This window comes from Chelonia mydas, chromosome 4, assembly GCF_015237465.2.
Source record: "Chelonia mydas isolate rCheMyd1 chromosome 4, rCheMyd1.pri.v2, whole genome shotgun sequence".
Classification (NCBI taxonomy): Eukaryota; Metazoa; Chordata; order Testudines; family Cheloniidae; genus Chelonia; species Chelonia mydas.
The window spans coordinates 99,018,487-99,036,780 of record NC_057852.1 but is presented as its reverse complement, the minus strand read 5'-3'; the positions used below and the strand labels follow the sequence as shown (position 1 = coordinate 99,036,780).

At 44.8% G+C, this 18,294-nt stretch overlaps 1 protein-coding gene across 2 annotated transcripts in view; it reads left to right on the top strand.

The window, feature by feature from the left end:
• Positions 1-12,259: 12,259 nt before the first annotated feature.
• NWD2 (NACHT and WD repeat domain containing 2) overlaps positions 12,260-18,294 on the top strand; it is a 132,628-nt gene continuing 126,593 nt past the window's right edge. The window contains exon 1 of one of the 2 annotated variants that reach the window (XM_043544538.1): positions 12,260-13,877. In XM_043544538.1, coding sequence (XP_043400473.1) covers positions 13,727-13,877 — 151 coding nt within the window. In that variant the 5' untranslated portion in view covers positions 12,260-13,726. The remainder of the gene's footprint in view (positions 13,878-18,294) is intronic. The other variant, XM_037897952.2, reaches the window with a different exon arrangement.

Below are 18,294 nucleotides of genomic sequence, written 5' to 3'. Positions count from 1 at the left end.
ATTTCCCCTGCTTTTACTGGACCTTCATTTCCCCAGAGACAGCACAATGTGTATGTTCTTCTTTTCTGCACCTAGCACTTTTGCACACACAATAGCAATGAGATAGATCCCAAAATTTATGCTACTGGGATTTTTCAGAATCTATCACCACTCACAGTATTGCTCCAATTGTTCAAGTCAGTTATCTTCAGAGATTGAAGCCTATTCTTGCTCTCCTATGAGGATTGTCTGCAATTTCCTTATTTCATTATAGCAGCTAATATGGGACCTTTTATTTAACATTGGAACATTTAGAGAGTATCTCCAAGATTTCAAGAGTGACTGGCCTCAACAGTTGGGTGCCCAACATGAGACACCATAAGGTAAGCCTAGTTTCTGGAATGCAGGTGTTCAAGTAGTTTCTGAAAAATCAAGCCCTTTTTATTCCCAGGGCCAGAAAAAAAGGAAGAGATTGACTCTACAGCCTGGTAGCTAGGGCACTCAAGAAATGATACACCCAGGTTCAAATCCTTGCTCCACTGAATTATTATTTATACAAAATGGAACAGCTTGTACAGGAGAGAGTCCCACCTCATCATAGCCAGCTAATAAGGACACTCAGCTGAGATGAAGGAAACCCAGATTCAAGCCTCTGGTATGCAGGGGTAAAACAGGAACTCGAACTTGTGTCTCCTACAGCCCAGATGACTGCCCTGATCACAAGGCTCTCTTTCTCTGGTTTTTCACAGAAACCTTCAAAAGGTCTCAGTTTCATCCTGATGCAGAACAGAAACATTTCTGAAATCACAAAAAGTTTTGTGGAATGGGAAAACTGTTTCCCACCCAGCTCTTGTAAAGAGCACAAACTTTGCACAGGAATTTCTAAAACCACAGTAATTTTTATTCTTAAAGCATACAAAAGAGGGACAGATCTTTAGGGAAAAGAACAGCAACCAATACACTCTGTCCCCTAAGTCTATGCTCACCCCTTCTGTAAGTCCTTAAATCCAGCTTCTGTGTCAGATGGGTAGTCCCCTTCTGCCCTCTACTTCCTGCAGTCCTTTTGCAAATCCTGACTGTAAGGTTTCTGTTCCCTCTGTCGTGTGACTCACTGAATGGATACAGCATCTCAGTCAGGTGGCTAAAGTCCAAGCCCTCTCCTGGAGGCAAATTGACAGAACCAGTTTCCTCTAACTTGGCCACTCCCTTTAGAAAACCTATTGTTCTGACAACCACCATTGATCACTCTTGTATTAGCACTGGAGTTGTCTGGCCTCAAAATAAGTTGCTCTGGTTTGTCCTCGTCACAGCTACGCACTCCACATACAAGTTATACTCTTCAAAATGGCAGTCACAATGTCAAGGGAAGAACATACTTTGATACACGCTTGTGCAGGCATACTGATCCACCACATGAGGCACCCAGAATCGCTAGCCACTTTTGAAAAATCTTGACCTAGATACTGGGAGAAGGTTTAAAACAACGCCCAAAAGGCTGAACTTTTAGTTTGCAGACATAGCCTGCTTTTCATGTGTCTAGTACCCACAGCTCCCACTGACTTCCATCATCTAAGTTAGATTGAAAAAGCCACTTACAAGAGCCACTTACATTTTCTGTAATGTGCCATGCACCCTTGTAATACTACATACATAGTAATGTGTAAGTACCAACTATTATTCTGTCTTAGAGTCACCACTGGTAGCGCCACCTATTGCCAAGGTCAACTTAAACTTCCCATTATAAGCCCCTGTTTTCAATTATTTATCACTTTGCTAAACTTTAACTGGCTGAAATTTTCCATGCCAGAATACCTGCTCATTAAGTTAACACTGTTCAGTGAACTGAATAACACCTGGTTCCTGTGGAATAAATAGTATGTGATCACGTAATTAAAGAGTGTATTATAATGCATACACACAATGGGGCTGAATTAAGATGGCACAGACAGCCTTAATTCTGGTATTTTCTAACTTTGGAGTTCTTAACTTTGCAACCTTAATAATGTTCTTTTAACATAATTATCAATAAACCTGCTGAGGGAAGGGTGTGTGTGTGTGAGAGAGAGGGAGAGAGAGAGAAACAGACTTGTGCAAGGAAGCAGATTTTATGTTCAAGCTTCCAATGATTTATTATAAAAAGCGGAGACAAAAACTATTCAAGCACCTTGATTGTACTCTTAAAATTGGAGGGAACCTTTCAAGGAAGCAAGGAATAAGGAATGAAAATAATGATGTGTTGAAGCCAACTACTATTCCATCTTAAGAGAAAATCACAAGCTTTTGCTTATCTATCTGCAAAGGGGAATTGAGAATTTCTACCGAGTCTCCTCAGAATACTCCATTTCAAATCTTATCAGCACTGCTGCAGTTACAGAAGATAAGACAGGTGTTTTGGTTGGGTTTTTTTAAACCTGAAGATGAAATAGCATTCCTTGCGCTGATGCCAGCTGGCAAAGTAGACAGGAGCTTGGAGGTGACTGTGTAATATCCCTGTGCTTGCATAGATACAATAGCAGACAAGATTGCAGGTAGTACCATTTCTTTGTCTGAGTTGATAAGCTTCCTGAAATATTAAATAACCTTTATATTTGTAATTGTACTGCTTAATGGCTCCTTAAAAGATTGTTCTTAGGTCTCTACATTGAGAATGCCATTGAAGGGAGAGTCTTTTTCTGAAAAGCCTCCTCAGATCCCATGAAAGCCAGGGAGTTTGAAGGCTGCACTCTGGATGTCACTAAGATAGCATGGTACTGGACACCACATAAGGACAGAGATAGAGTTTGACCTTAAGAACAGCCCAAGAGCAGGAGTGCTGGCATGGGGGGATCAGGGGGCCATTGCCGCCCCCTACTTTTTACCAATCGTAAGGGTAAGAGATGGGGGGGATGGGGCAGAAAGGAGCAGGGGGGGTCTTGGGGGTAAGAGGCAGTGTGGGAGCAGGACCTCAGGAGAAGAGGCGGTGTGGGGGCGGGGTCTTGGGGGAAGAGCCTGTGTGAAGGCGGGAGCTCGGGGAGAAGGGACGGTGCAAGCGGGCAGGGCCACAGTTTGAGTGGCTGCAGACCTCCCCACACACACTTTTAGGGTGCTTCTGTTGCTCCTGCCCAAGAGCAGAGGGCAAGGGGCACCCAGATATCTGCTAATGGCTTAATCTGTTCAAGTGTACTCCAATTCTTTAGCATCATGAAGAGTATCTCATAAGTGTCATGCAAGGTATCAATGAAAAGCTCATGACTCACTAGTTATTAATATCATCACATAATGTAGGTGCAAGCAACTGATGCAAAGTTATGGACAGAAACTGAAATGATAATTCTTAAACTGTGTTTGTCAGCCAAACAGGAATTACCTCACCCAGGGAAAACAATATGGTTTCCCTACCTGGGGAGTTACATCCAAAGTGCTTTGAAAGACAATGGGAATGTAGTTACATATTGTATAAACAGACCTATCAAGCTAACAAGGGGTGGAGGCAAACTTTACACTGTCACAGCAGGGGAGAAGATTGACAATCACATGTCTAATGTTCATTCACTTGCACTGGAGGAAGGAGGAACTAAAAAATGTGCATTTTAGCAGAGAACTCCAGCAGGGAAGAAACAGCAGGAAACTTCCTTCTAGACAGGCTCCATGTTGCATACCTCACAACTACAAATAGACTTTTATCTGGAGGTATCGTTCAGAAGAATCCATTTCAGAGATTCATTGGTCTATAAAATAGAGGGGCCAAGAAACCCCAAATTATCTGTCTTTCACCTGAGAAGACAGTTTCCAGAGGAAAGGTCCCAGCCCTTTCACTTTGGGGGAGTAGATCCTGACCCAGGAGTTTGGTCAACCATCTTGATGGAAACAAGTGGGGAGGATTTAATCTTGAACCAAGTCTAGCTTGTTATGTTTTAGCTACTAGAAAGTGTTTTATCTTTATGTCTCTTGTAACCATTTCTGACTTTAATCCTTATGTTTGTACTCTTAAAATCTCTCTTTGTAATTAAATAAACTTTGTTTTATTTTTAATCTAAACCAATCCAGTGCTGTGTTTAAACTGAACTATTTGGTAACTCCAGGTAAAAAAACAAATTTGAATATTGACTCTTTAAAGGAGCAACGGATCTTAGCTTTCCTCTGGTTGTTCCAGGACAGGGCTGGACATTTCAGAACACACATTTCTTGGGAAATTTGGGGCTGGGACAAGTGTGGGGTCACCTTCCCAGTTGCTAAGCAAGGTTGGTGGAAACCTGTGGAAGTCTGTGGTATTGCAGGCATGCTCCAGAATCCAAAGCATTTGACCAGGGCTACCCAACACCTAGCCACAGTAGCAAGGCATTGGCGTTATAAGGTAAGAGTAACACAACTCTTCACTGGTCTGGATTGCAACCCAGAACATCACATAATCCACTGAAGGGATAACACTGCCACCCCAGGAAATATGGTGGAAACTCCACCATAGCAAGTAGTCCACATAAGAGATGATATGACCCTTAAAATCTTCTGTGCAGCAGGAAATATAATATCTCATGATGCCAGCAAAAGAAGATCCAGAATATTCCACAGCTCAGTGCCCAGAAAGTCTAATTACAGATGCCTTCCTCATCCATTTGCAGAATTTTGCCTCTGGGCTTCTCTTCGTCCCCATTTAACATTTACATTCATGTTGAAAATCTAAATCCACCACAGTCTATGGATCTACAATCCACCAGTAACAAAACTGGACAGACTTTACTGAACGTGCTCATGAGATCCACTACTGTAATTCAAAGCAGGGCAAGACTCCAAGTTGGTTGCCATTTAGTCTAAGAGAATCTTAAAGGTGACCTGAAATGCCTTAAAAACAACAAACAAATAAGCAAATGATTTAAGAACCCAAAACATTTAACATACTGTATTGTTACCTTTTTTAATTCTTTTCAAAAACATAGAACTATAGTGACATAAATATTATTTACAAATACATAGATCCCCATGTTCAGAATAATCAGGGGGGAAATGACTTAGAAATACATTTGAAAATCCCCTATGTGAAATAGCTGGGTTTTTTTTAATTTACATGCCCATTCTGCAAGCAATTTTAAGAGTACCAGAAAGACAGATAATAGATCCAGTGTTGCTGTCTCTGAAGCAATAACAAAATTCTTCTCAGCTTCAGTGGAGGCAGAAGGCATATAATCATTTCATATCACTCCTTGGCATCTTAAAAAGTATACAAAAATTGTATTCCATTTACATTCTTAAAGGCCCTTTTTCTTAGTTATGATATCAGTACTGACTCATTCTCTCAACATGATTGTTCTTAAATTCCTTCTTATAATACTCATATGGAGCTTAAACCTGCTCCCAGCTAAGTCTATGGAAAACCTCCCATTGACTTAAATGGTGCAGGATCAAACCTACAGAGCATTCTTACAAAAATGTCACATTATTGTTTCTTTTCCACTTAATTCCTTGTAAAATTCAATCATCTTTAACAGCGGAATTGATTTAAAATAAAATATGGCCAAAACTTAGAGTAAATTCAAAATTTGTAAGAGGTTTGTCATAATTTGGATAGCTTATTTTGTTACTGATACTCTTGTGATTGACATGAATTAACTCATTCAGACTCAAATTATTTATCATTATTTTTCATCATTGCAAGAGCCTCAGCTCTTCCTGGTTCTGACTTAAGGTGACCATGGAAAAAAACATGAGAAAGGCTGTTGTCTTAGTATTCACTGCAAGACTGAAAATACAAAGTACCAAAAATCTCATGAGAAAGTCTATTCTCATCAGTCATCCAATCCAAAGCCTACTGGTACAAACTTATACAGCTCTCAAAAAATGAACTGTGTTCTCTGTACTCTAGAGAAAGTTCTATTCTATATCAGGTTACAATCAAGGTGGGAAGAAAATGTCCACCCTGGAGCCTAAAGTTATTGAGACTATCTACATTCACTCATTGAAGTCAATTAGCAAAATTCCCATTGATTACAACAGGGCTAGGATTTCACCTTCGGTTTGTGATTCAACTAAAGATTGTTGTATTTGTTACCAGAAAATTATGTATAACATTTTACTTAAGTACTAAAGGATGGATCATTCATCCTTTATTCACAAACACCACTAGTTTGACGTTCTAGGGCCCAATCCTGAAAAACTTCAGGCACATGGACAATTTACATGAATACCAAAGTAATGCATGTGCCTAAGGCAGGTGTGGGCAAACTACGGCCCGCGGGCCACGTCCAGCCCATCAGACATTTTAATCCAGCCCTCAAGCTCCATCCGGGAGCAGGGTCGGGGACTTGCCACACTCCACGCATGCTGTGGCTCTGTGAGGCTTCCGGAAGCCGTGGCATGTCCCCCCTCTGGCTCCCACACAGAACCACGACCAATGAGAGTTGCAGGGCATGCCGCTGCTTCCAGGAGCTGCTTGAGGTAAGTGCCGCCCAGAGTCTGCACCCCTGACCTCCTCCCGCGCCCTACGGGCTGAGCCCCCTCCTGCCCTCTGAACTCCTTGGTCCGAGCCCAGAGCACTCTACTGCACCCCAAACTCCTTAATCCCCAGCCCCACCCCAGAACCCGCACTCCCAGCTGGAGCCCTCACCCCCCCATACACACCAACCCCCTGAACTCCTCATTTCTGGCCCCCCCCAGAGCCCGCACCACCAGCCGGAGCCTTCACCCCCTCCTGCACTCCAGCCCCCAATTTCATGAGCATTCATGGCCCGCTATACAATTTCCATACCCAGATGTGGTCCTCGGGCCAAAAGGTTTGCCCACCCCAGCCTAAGGCTTAGCAGGACTGGGCCCCATAAAAAGCAAAGTGATTTGTTTTCCCCCCTCAGACCTGTTTAATTTTGTAAGGTTACTTTTCTTTTAAGCAGGAATTAATTTATAATATATATAATTTATATTGCAGATTCAAAAATACATATTCCAGTGCAATTTTTTTTTAACTTTTTAAATTGTGGGGAAAACATGAAGGGGTTAGAGGGATTTCATCAGGGATTTACCAGCAGAAAACTTTCCTTGGTCAGCAAGGAAAAATAGGAACATTAGAACTGCCATTCGGTATCAGACCCAGAGTTCATCTAGTTCAGTATCCTACCTCCAACAGAGGCCAGCACCAAATGCTTCAGAGGAAGGTGTAGGAATCTTACAATAGCCAGATGTGGAATAATCTGTCACGCACATGGGTCTCGTCCTGATCTCTAATAGTAAGAGACTGACTTAAATCCTGATGCATGAGGTTTAATTGTTATCATTAATAACAACTGTGGATAGTCTTGTTATCTGTCCCCATTTCAAGTCCTGATATAAATCTTGTTAAGTTCTTGCCCTCAATGACTTCCTGTGTCAGTTAGGGACCCAAGCCGTCAATATTTGCAAAATGTGTGCTTAAGAGAAACATTCTAACTATTAACCTAATGTGAACCAAATGTGATCTCTCTCCGATTCTGCTGCTACTCATAGCTTTTCCAAGCAGAAGAATGAAATTAACAAAACTCTGTACAGTTTCACTGTTCCTATGCCCTGAGATTGACAAAAATGAGGTCAATTCTCCCCCTTTCCCCCAAATCTGGCATTATTCACCAGGAGGGAGGACCAAACAATGGCAACTGGAGAAGAAGAGTAAAGTAGTGGAACTGATTGCAGTTGCATGGAAGTTGTGGAAGGGGTAGAGTAGAGGATCACCCCAGGAATCTAGAGGTGTGGGACTGGGCGCAGAGAGAGAGGAAGGAAGGAGGGAAAAAGCTCCTTTTCAGAAGATTAAGGTAGATGGAGAGTGGGAGCTTTAAATTTATCAGACACTTGATCAGAAATTTCTCAGAAACTCATGTAAAAAAAGGAGTCCCTGATTGGAGGCCAGGGACAGCACCGTGGTAAGACTACAGATGCATATGCTATTCCTGGAAATCACAGTTTCAAGGCAAACTGTAAACCCGAGGAGCCCAGCAACACTTCAGTAAATATATGTGACAATGAAAGATAAGCATTTAATTTGACAAAAGGATGACCCAGGGCATAAGAAACGAGATATAGAGCCTTTAACCTCAACTGCACTAGTTCAAGTCTCATCCATATCTATACTGAACGCTGGTTACTATTTGACATCTTATTGATTGCCTAAAGACCTGTTACTGACCTGACTCAGCCCTTACGTGAAATAAGATGGTACAGTTAGTACAATTCTTCATTACAAAGGACACTCTCGTGATTGCAACTAACTGATAACAGAGACAGAAGAGAAGGCAAAGACTGAATGAGCTGGACTACCCTAAGGGCTATAAACCAAATGTGCAACTGTAAGAATCGCATAGCTTTAGAGCTGCTCCTGCAAGTGGACAAATGGTGTCATTACTCAGTGAAGTGATTCTGCTCCACACAGGATTACACTGGGATCTCTTCTTTCCATGTGGAACAGGAGGTGTGAGGGGCTCTGCTACCTCTGCAATACTGTCCACACATCCCCACAGCTGCAAAGAGTACTTCCTGCATCTCAGTGGGAAGTCATTGGGATTTTTGGATGCCCAGCACCTTTCAGAATCATGTCCTTAAACTACTGTGAAATATTGATGTGGATTATTAAATAGACACATTCTACTGTATGAATGGCTGTATTTTAGTAGCGGGTAACATACTTTTGGAGGAGAGATGCCACATAACCTCAGGTGTTATTATTTAAAATTCAAAACCTCAGACATGAGGTTTGCTCTAAGTAACATGAGCCCATTACATACACAGGGTGGGATTTCCAAAACTCTTCAGCATTTGTCTAACTCTGCTTCAGCTAAGTCAATGACAAGTGAGTTAAACCAATGTGGCACTCTTTTGAAAATCCCAGCCATATACTAACTATGGCATTAAAGTTAATCTATTAAACATTCACAATAACACAAGTTTAGCTTAGAGTGGGAACCATAATTTTAAATCTCCAGACTTTTGTGCAGTTAAATATGAGCTGTAGCATTGCATTTAATTTATCACACAGGTTACTTTCCAAGCTTTAAATTCAATTAAGAGTTGATCCTTATTCTTCTTTTCTTCAGTAAATAAGATTTAAAGTGATGTGTAACTCTCAACATATTATTTTTCAATGATAGGACCATGTTGCACGCACTGGCCTTGATTCAAATCCTATAGCAACCAACAGGAGTCTTTCTATTGATGTCAGTGGGCTTTGGATCAGGCCCATTGAGTTGTAGTTTACATCTTGAAAAGTCTTACTGATTTCAATAGGACTACTCTATGAGTAAGATGCAACTCAGTGTGAGCAAGGGTCTGAGAACCAGGCTCTCGGGTAATAACTTGAATCTATTCAATGTTTTAACAAGATATACATTCTGTAATATTATACCTAATTTACAGATTAGTGTTCTATGCAGTGTTGTCGTACCTGTGTCAGTCCCAAGATACTAGAGAGACAAGATGGGTGAGGAAATACCTTTTTTTGGACCAACTTCTGTTTGTCCAATAAAAGATATTATCTCATTCACCTTGTCGCTCTATATTAGTGCTCTGTCGGTTGTAACCATTCTTTGAAATAGACATTACCTCATCTACCTTGTCTCTTTGAAAAAAAATGCATTTAACTGAATGATAAACAAGAGAGGTACAGGAAGAGGGGAAAGGGGAGAAAGAAATATGGAATTAATTAAACTCTAGCATTATGTTTAGAGTAAACTTGGGTAGGTTTATCAAACTAGTGAAGGAATATTCCTAAAAAGTCTTTTACAACTAAATGTGAAAACAAAAAATATTGTTCAGCTGGAAGCATTTAGGGCCAGATTGTCTTGCAGTGTCTGATACTTTGGCCTCAACAGAAGTAACAACTATTCCCCAGTGTGGGTGAAGGGACGGGTTCCCAATCTGACTCTTAAACAGCGATGAGCACTGAAAACCAGACATATCAACTAATATTTAAAACAGTTTTTTAGAACAAAGAAAAATAGTCAGGATATAAAAATGTAGAGATAATGGAAATCTTTCAAATACATGAAATCCTACCTGAACCTGACTTGTAAAGGTATTATGTCCTTATAAATCTGAGTGTTCTAATGACTTCATGAGGATTTAGCCAAGGCAAACTACAGAATAGGATCAACATATATTTTAACATTTGGATGTAGTTAACATAGGGCTCATTCATGCAAAACCTATGCAGGTGGGTAACTTTATTCACATGAACAGTCCCAGTATTCAGAAATTACCCACGTGAATAAAGCAACTTGCTACTTATGTTTTTCCAGGATCAGGCTCTTAGTCATAATGTTTTATATCAAGTGACAGGTGGAATGAGAGAGCCTGCTTCTATTCCCATTGAATTCAATGGCAAATCTCCCATTAACCTTAAGGATGTAGGAAGAACTGGAAATTAAAGGTCTGATCCAAAACCCACTGAAGCCAATGGGGGTCTTCCCATTGAATTTAATAGGTTTTGGATCAGGCCTTTAGGTCCAGTCCTACAATGGGCTGCATGGGTGGATTCTTGTGCCTATATGGAATGCTGCCACATGAGGGCAGGGTGTCCATGTGTGGCAGGAATGAAGCCTAAAGATGTAGCTTTGTTCTAAAACCTAAAAGCAATGTATAGCTTGCGCCATATCAAAATTTGCCAAATTTGTTCGTCTATTGGGATTTTCAATTAATGTTTTATGACTGACATAATAATATCCTATTAAAACTTCATATTTCAATTTACATGACATCCCTTGGTATCCTGTTCCTTTTATTGTTAGCTTAACATATTAAAACTTAAATTATTTAAAGAAAGAGTAACTAAATACCTTCTACAGTAACTCAAACTTGTTTTAATATTGATACATTCTCACATAAATCAAACAACTCCTTTTTGCTGAACCGCTCACTCCCCCACAAAATACACACATTTCCTCTTTTTCATATCAACATCTGTTATTTCATTTCATTCCCAGTGCTGCACATGAGCAATTCACAGGAGCAGAATCTAAGACACTTAGGATGTGATCTTATTCCTACTAAGGCAAAACTCCCAGTGAATTAAAATGAGACAGGCTGGGGATCTTAATTAGGTTAAAGTGACTGCAAAAATCCATCATAAAATGCAGCACATCATAGTTGAGGTAGCCAAAAGCCATAGCCATGAGGTGAATCTCCTTAAGAAACGCTCTTAGAAAACTGTTTATGATGGGTTCCAGACCAGCTGTGTCATAAAAAGTCCCAGTATAAAGTAAGGGCCCCCATGCTCCCCTCAGGAGCTGCTTCCACTGTTGCAGGAATAACTGTGACTTGCCCTTGGCTCCATGCTGTCTATCTTGTTAAAGCTGGAAAAAACAGCAGAGGATCTCGTCCAGCTAAGTATTAACCCCAGTAAAATTCGTAAGATGTAGCTCAAGCTGTTCCACAAATCACTTATATCTCATTCAGTGAGCTGTCAGCAGCCTCCAGGGACTGCTTCTAGGCCTGATGTACATTAGACAAATTACCTGTTGCTGACAACTAGATCTAGCAATGGGTGCATCTGAACCACTGGTGAACACAGGTGCACAAAAGGGAGGCAGGGTGCAGACAAAGAAACCCCAGCTTTGGCAGCACTTCAGTAAACGACCACCTTTTTACTTCAATTTCTGAAACAATGCTGCATATGGTTTGCCATTGACTGCGCTTGCAGCTAAACCATAATCCAACCCCACTTCAACTTCACCTGTTGCTGACACCCATTATTAGCAACAGGCCATTTTTCCAGCATAGACCACATGAGAGAGAGCCAGAGACTAGTATCTGAGGCAGGGAGAAAGCCTCCCTACACTGCTAAACACCAGGCAACCTGCATATTGCCAGTGCGCTGATTTTGGCCCCAGGGAGAAAAGCTCCATGTATGTAGGGCCCCCATAATAGAGCGATATCAACACCAAGTCACCATTTATAAAACGCTAAGGCTGTATTTACTTAAATGTATCATATTCACTTGTGTAACGTAGGGTAAATAAATTGGTTAGTCTCTAAGGTGCCACAAGTACTCCTTTTCTTTCTGCGAATACAGACTAACACGGCTGCTACTCTGAAACCCATATGTATTATGTATCACTTATTTACCATATAGCCTGTATGTATATCACATGCATTATACATGTACCAAGAAAGAAAGATCTATAAAGAGAGAGACTTTGGAATATACTGAGATCCCAATATACCAGCTGGGGGAAGAATCTGCAGCTTGTTTCCAAGAAGGGATCCACGAGCCCCGGAGCATCATATTAGGGCCCAGTCCCCGCCCACCCGATGCCAGGTCCCTGTTTCTCTCTCTGGGAGGTTTCTAAACTCTGCAGATTGTGAAAAGTCCGCCGCCTGCTGCTGCAGCACAGCCACTGTCTCCCGCTGGGACCAATCCTCCTCTGCCTGGCTCGCGGTCTGGGGCCGGGCAGTCCAGCCCCCCTCCAGCGCGCGCGCGCGGCTTTCTCTCTGCGCTGCTCGGCCCTGAGCGTGTCTGGTGAAAGGTTTCCGCCGGATCAGCAGGCGGCGGCCGCCCAGCCAGACGTCCCAACCTTTCTGAATATTTCATTGGCGCTGCCCGCCGGGGATGGACAGCCGCTGACTGCTGCAAAGAAAAGCGAGCTCCCGCAGAGCCGCTTCCTGCCCCTCGCAGCCTCTCAAAGCGGGCTTTGAGTCCTTCCTACAAACGAGTGATTGATTTTGGAAATGAAACCCCTCTGCTGGAGCTGACCCGCTGGGGAGCCTGCCCAGATGCAATTAAAACAACAACAAAAACCAAACAAACCTCACATCTCTCTGAACTCTTTAGTGGCCAGAGGATGAGCCAGGAGCAGCTTTCCTATAAAAATCCCCGCCGGGGGCTGTGAAACAGTTTGAGGAGGGAAGGGGCTGGATATGTTGCTGGAGAAGAGTTGCAGAAGGGAAGGTCCCTTTTTGGACGCCGCAGCCCTTAATGCATGAGAAAAATCAGCCAACCAAGAGACTTATTATTACAGTGTTTCAGCTGTGACCAGGCTCGCCTGCACCCGCCAGGAGCCTGCTGAGACTGGCCCCCGAGAGTCAGAGCTGCGGGTCGACCCCCTCATCCAGAATCTCTCTGCAAAGAGCCCCGCGCTCTCTCTTCCCCTGGAAGCCCTACAGGGGCAGCTGATGATGCGTTGTGCTCCCCTGGGCAGGTGTGGACTGAGAGGGGGGCCACAGCCCCAGGCGCTAGGGGTGGGCTCGTGGACGGCGCTGTGAAATCGCCCACGCTTGTGCCAAGCTAGCGGGGGAGAGGCGCGCACTGGCGTGGTGGATGCCCGCGGAGGTGCCCCCCCATCCCCGGGCTGGCCGCAGTAGCCGAGCTCTGCTGTGCTGCACCATCGCTGGCGCTCGCTGGGTGATGGGGCCGGGATTGTGGAGTCATCGCTGAACGCCCAGCAGCGAGCCGCGAAGAACTCAGCGCATAAAGTTTGTTTCCACCCGCCACCTGCTTCTGCAGCCCCTCCTGCTCCCTCGGCCCTGGGGTGCCCTCCTGCTTGCCCGTTCCCAGGGCCGGGGAAAGCGCAAGCCCAGCTGCCTCTGCCGCCGGTGACCTCCCGCTGCCGCCCAGTGCTGCTCTGAGGACACAGGAGGCGGCGGCGGCAGAAGAGGAGCCGGGGAGCCCGTATGGCCGCTCCCAGCGAGCAGGTGGCGAGCGCGGCTGCTCCTGTCGCCGCTGCGGGCCGGGGGGTGCTGTGAGCCCGGGGTGGGAGGGCGGACTGCGGCTGCCTCGGAGCTTCTCCTGCGGAGCACTGCGGGGCCGAGGAGGCGGCGGCGGGAGATGTGGCCGGCGGGAGCGGCCGGCCGGCTGCCCTGTCCGCGGGACTCGGCGCTCCGGCGGGCGGCTTTCTCCGGGAACCTCTCGGCTCTGCCGTCTCACCTAGCGCCCAGCGGCAGGAGCGTCCGGGTCTTCATCAGCGCCAACCCCGAAGGTAACTCGCCTGCGCGCGTTGGCCCGGGCGCCGGCCGCCTTCCAGCCCGCGGGGGACCCGGGGTGCCCCTGGCTCTGCAGCCCCGCGTCCTCCCTTCCGGCGGCTCCAGAGGTCTCTCCTCATGCACCCACCCCCCACACACACCCCGATGCCGGGCATTGCCAGCCTGGACCCTTAGATCACAGCTGAGAACAAGCCAGTGGGGCCTTGGCAAGCTCCTAGCTGTTCTGCACGGGGTGGTGTTGGCAGAAGTTGGTGCTTGTCTGCCCACATCTTGCCCCCCCTCCAGACATGCTCTGGAGAAGGCACCAAGGCGGGCACAGCCAGCCTGCAGCTCTTCCTTTCTCTTGGCTGCTCTAGTGATCGCGCCTCCTGGGCAGAGGCACAGCAGGGGCGAGCCCTCTCCAGCTGGCCTGCGGCTGTGGGGGAGCAGTGCAGGGGTCCCGGGAAAGGGTGGCGCTCAAGCCGTCCCTCCGGGTAAAGAGAGAAGGCGGTTCCGCGGCTGCAGCCGTGTCAGCTGCCGGGGAGTCTCCAGGCACTTGCGGTTCACGGGGGAGCAGGGTTCTCCTCTTGTAGTTAGTGCAGCAGCCCCTAGTCCTGAGCTGAGCTGCTCAGGGCGCCTTCAGACCATCACAGCCAGTCACGAGTCTCCAGCTTCCCAGCCCGGAGGACGGCTGGCATCGGATGACTCTGTTTCTCCCCTCTTCAGCCCACGAGCCCGATCAGCCTGCTCTTAGGCGGGGAGCCCTCGGGTCTCCGCCTTTCCCCGTGGTTGTGAAAACAAACTGAAAAGGAACAACTCTGGTAGCTGGCTCTTGCTCCAGGATTGTGCTGGGATCTGTTATTTTCAAGGTTGAAAGCTGCACGAGAGGCTGCTACGAGAACTAAATGTCTAAGAGCCGCCTTGCACCGAAGTTGCTAGATCGTGTATTTCACTGCCCTACGTTACCTGAAGTTTAGCTCTGATTTTAGGAAACGGGCCATTTCACATAAATATAGGCTGTGATATACTCAGATTTTGCTACAGCCCCGGTCCTGAAGAGTAACACACACAAACTAAAAGAACAGTATCGCCGGCTATGTATATTTATAATAAGGTAAATATACTTTGAGCGAAACACAGTGAAGTGACCACTCAAAGCAACAACAAAAAATAGGTAATCTTCTAATGAAGGTGCAGAAGAAACTGCATTTCACTTGAAGATACTGTATAGGGATCTCTTAGTAAGAATGCCTGATAAGGGAGGTCTTATGTACTGATTTCACAATATATTGCAATTAAGTGTAGGTCATACACAGTAATTAGTCTGAAATAGAATTTAAGGAGAACTTTTTTCTCTGTAGGTATTTTGGAGAGCAGAGGACTAAAGTTTACACAATAATCTGATCTTAATCCTGGTCTATTTACAAGGAAGAATTTCCATGGAAGTCTACAGCCTTGGTTTAAAAACACTGCAGCATCAGGCACTTTATTAGAAGTCCCTGAAACAATTAAGCAGCCTGTACTTAGAAGTACAAAATATTCTGCCTTCAGAGCTGAAGAATTTAGCATACATTCAGGAGAAGGAGTTATTCCCACTCATAAATTTAGTTATTTTAGAATTAAAGTTGCTCAAGTCTATTTCTTTACAAAAATCCAAACACTAAAAGTAAGGAAATCTTAGATTAAGGCAACATTCCTACCCCTTGCCAAGAAACAGTGCACTAATTTTACCATACTCATTCACATCAACCCCCTAATGCCTTCCCTGTTAACTCTAATTTAATTCAACAATACTGTCACCTTCAATGTACGTAACAGAAAACAAAAAGTCACACTTAAAATGACAAATTAATTTGATTTTAAAAATCACAAATATCACAGCACAAATAGACATGTGGTTATGACTAATAGAGTACAGAAAACAAATTGTCACAGTAGTAACTTTTTCCAAGCTTTTTTGAATGCATGAGTCAATTTTCAACTCTCAAATTTGGGAGATTTTGTTGCTAGAAGGATTCTTAAAGGTAGATTAACCAAAATCAATTAGTAGTCATTAAAAATGTTTATAATGCTTAAACTATTTAAAAGATTAATGTAAATCTACAAGATATTAATTCTGTACAGAAAGAGTAAGTGCTGTAAATTTGGGGAAGATACATAATTGTATTCATGCATAAGTGACCAATTTAAACCTTGCTGGAAGTGTAAATGTATTCTTAACTATGGAGTCACTCTGATTGTGACGCCTCCATAATATTTGTCATCAAAGTTGTTTGTCATCACATCCATTTGTCATATTAGCTAGATATTTCTGTTAAAATGCTCAGCAATTAATTAGTTTAAAAAGTTAATATTTAGGCCCATATCTCATAGTTAGCAGGATTGATTCCTTAAATTGTTACTTTGAGATATCAGTTTACTAACCATATTGAGATGAATGTAGCAGGTTTGCCTCTCAGAGTGATTTCTTTCAGGCTGTTTGCAGATTCAGGAAGACAACATTGCATTGATTTAGCCTTGGTTCACATTTCCAATTTTTTCTTCAGAGCAGTAAAGGCTAGATACATTCTGTTTTTTAAATGAAAGCCCGAGACAAGGTTTTCCATAGTGACCAGTGATTCTGAGTGCCCAACTTGAGATACCTAAAAGAAGTCCGATTTGGAGAAGGGTAAAGTGTGTGGCATGAAAATCCTTTAAAGCTGAGGAACCCAAAATCACTAGTCCCTTTGGAAAATCTTGGCCTTAGATCTAGAGAATCCTCTTGATGACAAATATTCATCCATGAAAATATTTGTTGACGGTCCTTGTGACATAGACAGAAATAACTATTACTAACAGTGTGTATAAATAAAAAAAATTAATAAACTGGAAAAAGACGCCAGTGCCTTGGATTTAACTATAATCTAGAAGTTAGTTATTTTCATATCTTAATAAAATCAGGAATTTATTTTCTAAAGAGTGCCCCCAAAAAGTGAATACAAACATAATTTTGAAAAAGAACCCATTTGAAAATGCTTCAGATTCACTAACTAACAGATTTAGGACCTGATCTTATGTGTGTTTGTAGGTTCAAAACCTTACTTGTTAATTCTCACGACATCCATTTGTGCACTTTGGGCTTGATCTTTCTAGTTTCTGAACCAGGAGCAGATTTACCATGAAACAAACCATGTGGTTGAACGGGACCCCCAACAACAGGAGGGGACCCCAAAATGTAGGCCAAATCTCATCTGACAACTTGCCCCCAAGTCCCGGCTGGCGGCGCAGCAGGGCTCAGGCCGGCAGACTACCTTCATGCTGTGGCTGGTGGCCCCATGCCGCTCCTAGAAGTGGCCGACTGCTGGCATGTCTCTGCATACCCCTGTTGTGGGGGAGGCGGCTCCACGTGCTGCCCCTGCCCTGGGCAGCACACGGAGACTCGCTGCCCCCCTCCCCCAAAGGAGGATCTGGAACTGGGACCGGGAACTGGGACCAATGGGAGCTGCGGGGGCGGCGCCTGCAGGCGGGGTTGGCACCAGCAGGCAGAGGCACACAGCAACCCCCTAGCCCCCCAGCCTAGAAGTCAGAGGAGCGTGCGTGCTGGTCGCTTTGGGAGCCATGCTGCCCAAGGTAAGCACCCACCACCGTCCCCCTCCTGCACCCAAACCCCTTGCCCCAGCCCAGAGCCCTCACCCAGCATCCAAACTCCCTCCCAGAGCCTGACCCCCACACCCCTTCCCACACCCCAGCCCCCTGCCCCAATCAAGATGCCACTCTTTACTTTCATTTACTTCCCATTACTTATAATATAGGAGGAGGATAAAGAAAAAAAGAATGAAAAACAGGAGGGGGAGATAATAGAGAATGTTCTTTTTCTTGGCTGGTTCCCAAGGGCGGGCCCCCGAAAATGAAGCTGTGCACAGGGCCCCACTAACTCTAAATCTGCCACTGTTCTGAACATTCCTGAAATGTGCTGAGTGGCCTCAACTCCCACTGATTTCAGTAGGAGTTGAAAGTGTACAGCAGTGGTGGGCAACCTGCGGTCCATGGGCCACACACGGCCTGTCGATAATCTGCTGGCGGGCTGCGAGACAGTGTTTACATTGACCGTCCGCAGCTCCCAGTGGCCGCAGTTTGCCGTTCCCGGCCAGTGAGCGCTGCGGGAAGTGGCGCGGGCAGCAAGGATGTGCTGGCCGCCGCTTCCCGCAGCTCGCATTGGCCGGGAACGGCGAACCGCTGCCACTGGGAGCTGTGGGTGGCCATGCCTGCGGACAGTCAATGTAAACACTGTCTCACGGCCTGACGGGCTGCAGGTTGCCCACCACTGGTGTACAGCATCTCACAGGACCTTGCAGGCCAAGCCGTCAAATAGTAAGTGCTGCGAGTTTAGGGACACTGGCCCAGGTTCTCGGAGTTTTGGGGGCATCTAACACGCATTAGACCTTTGAGGATATG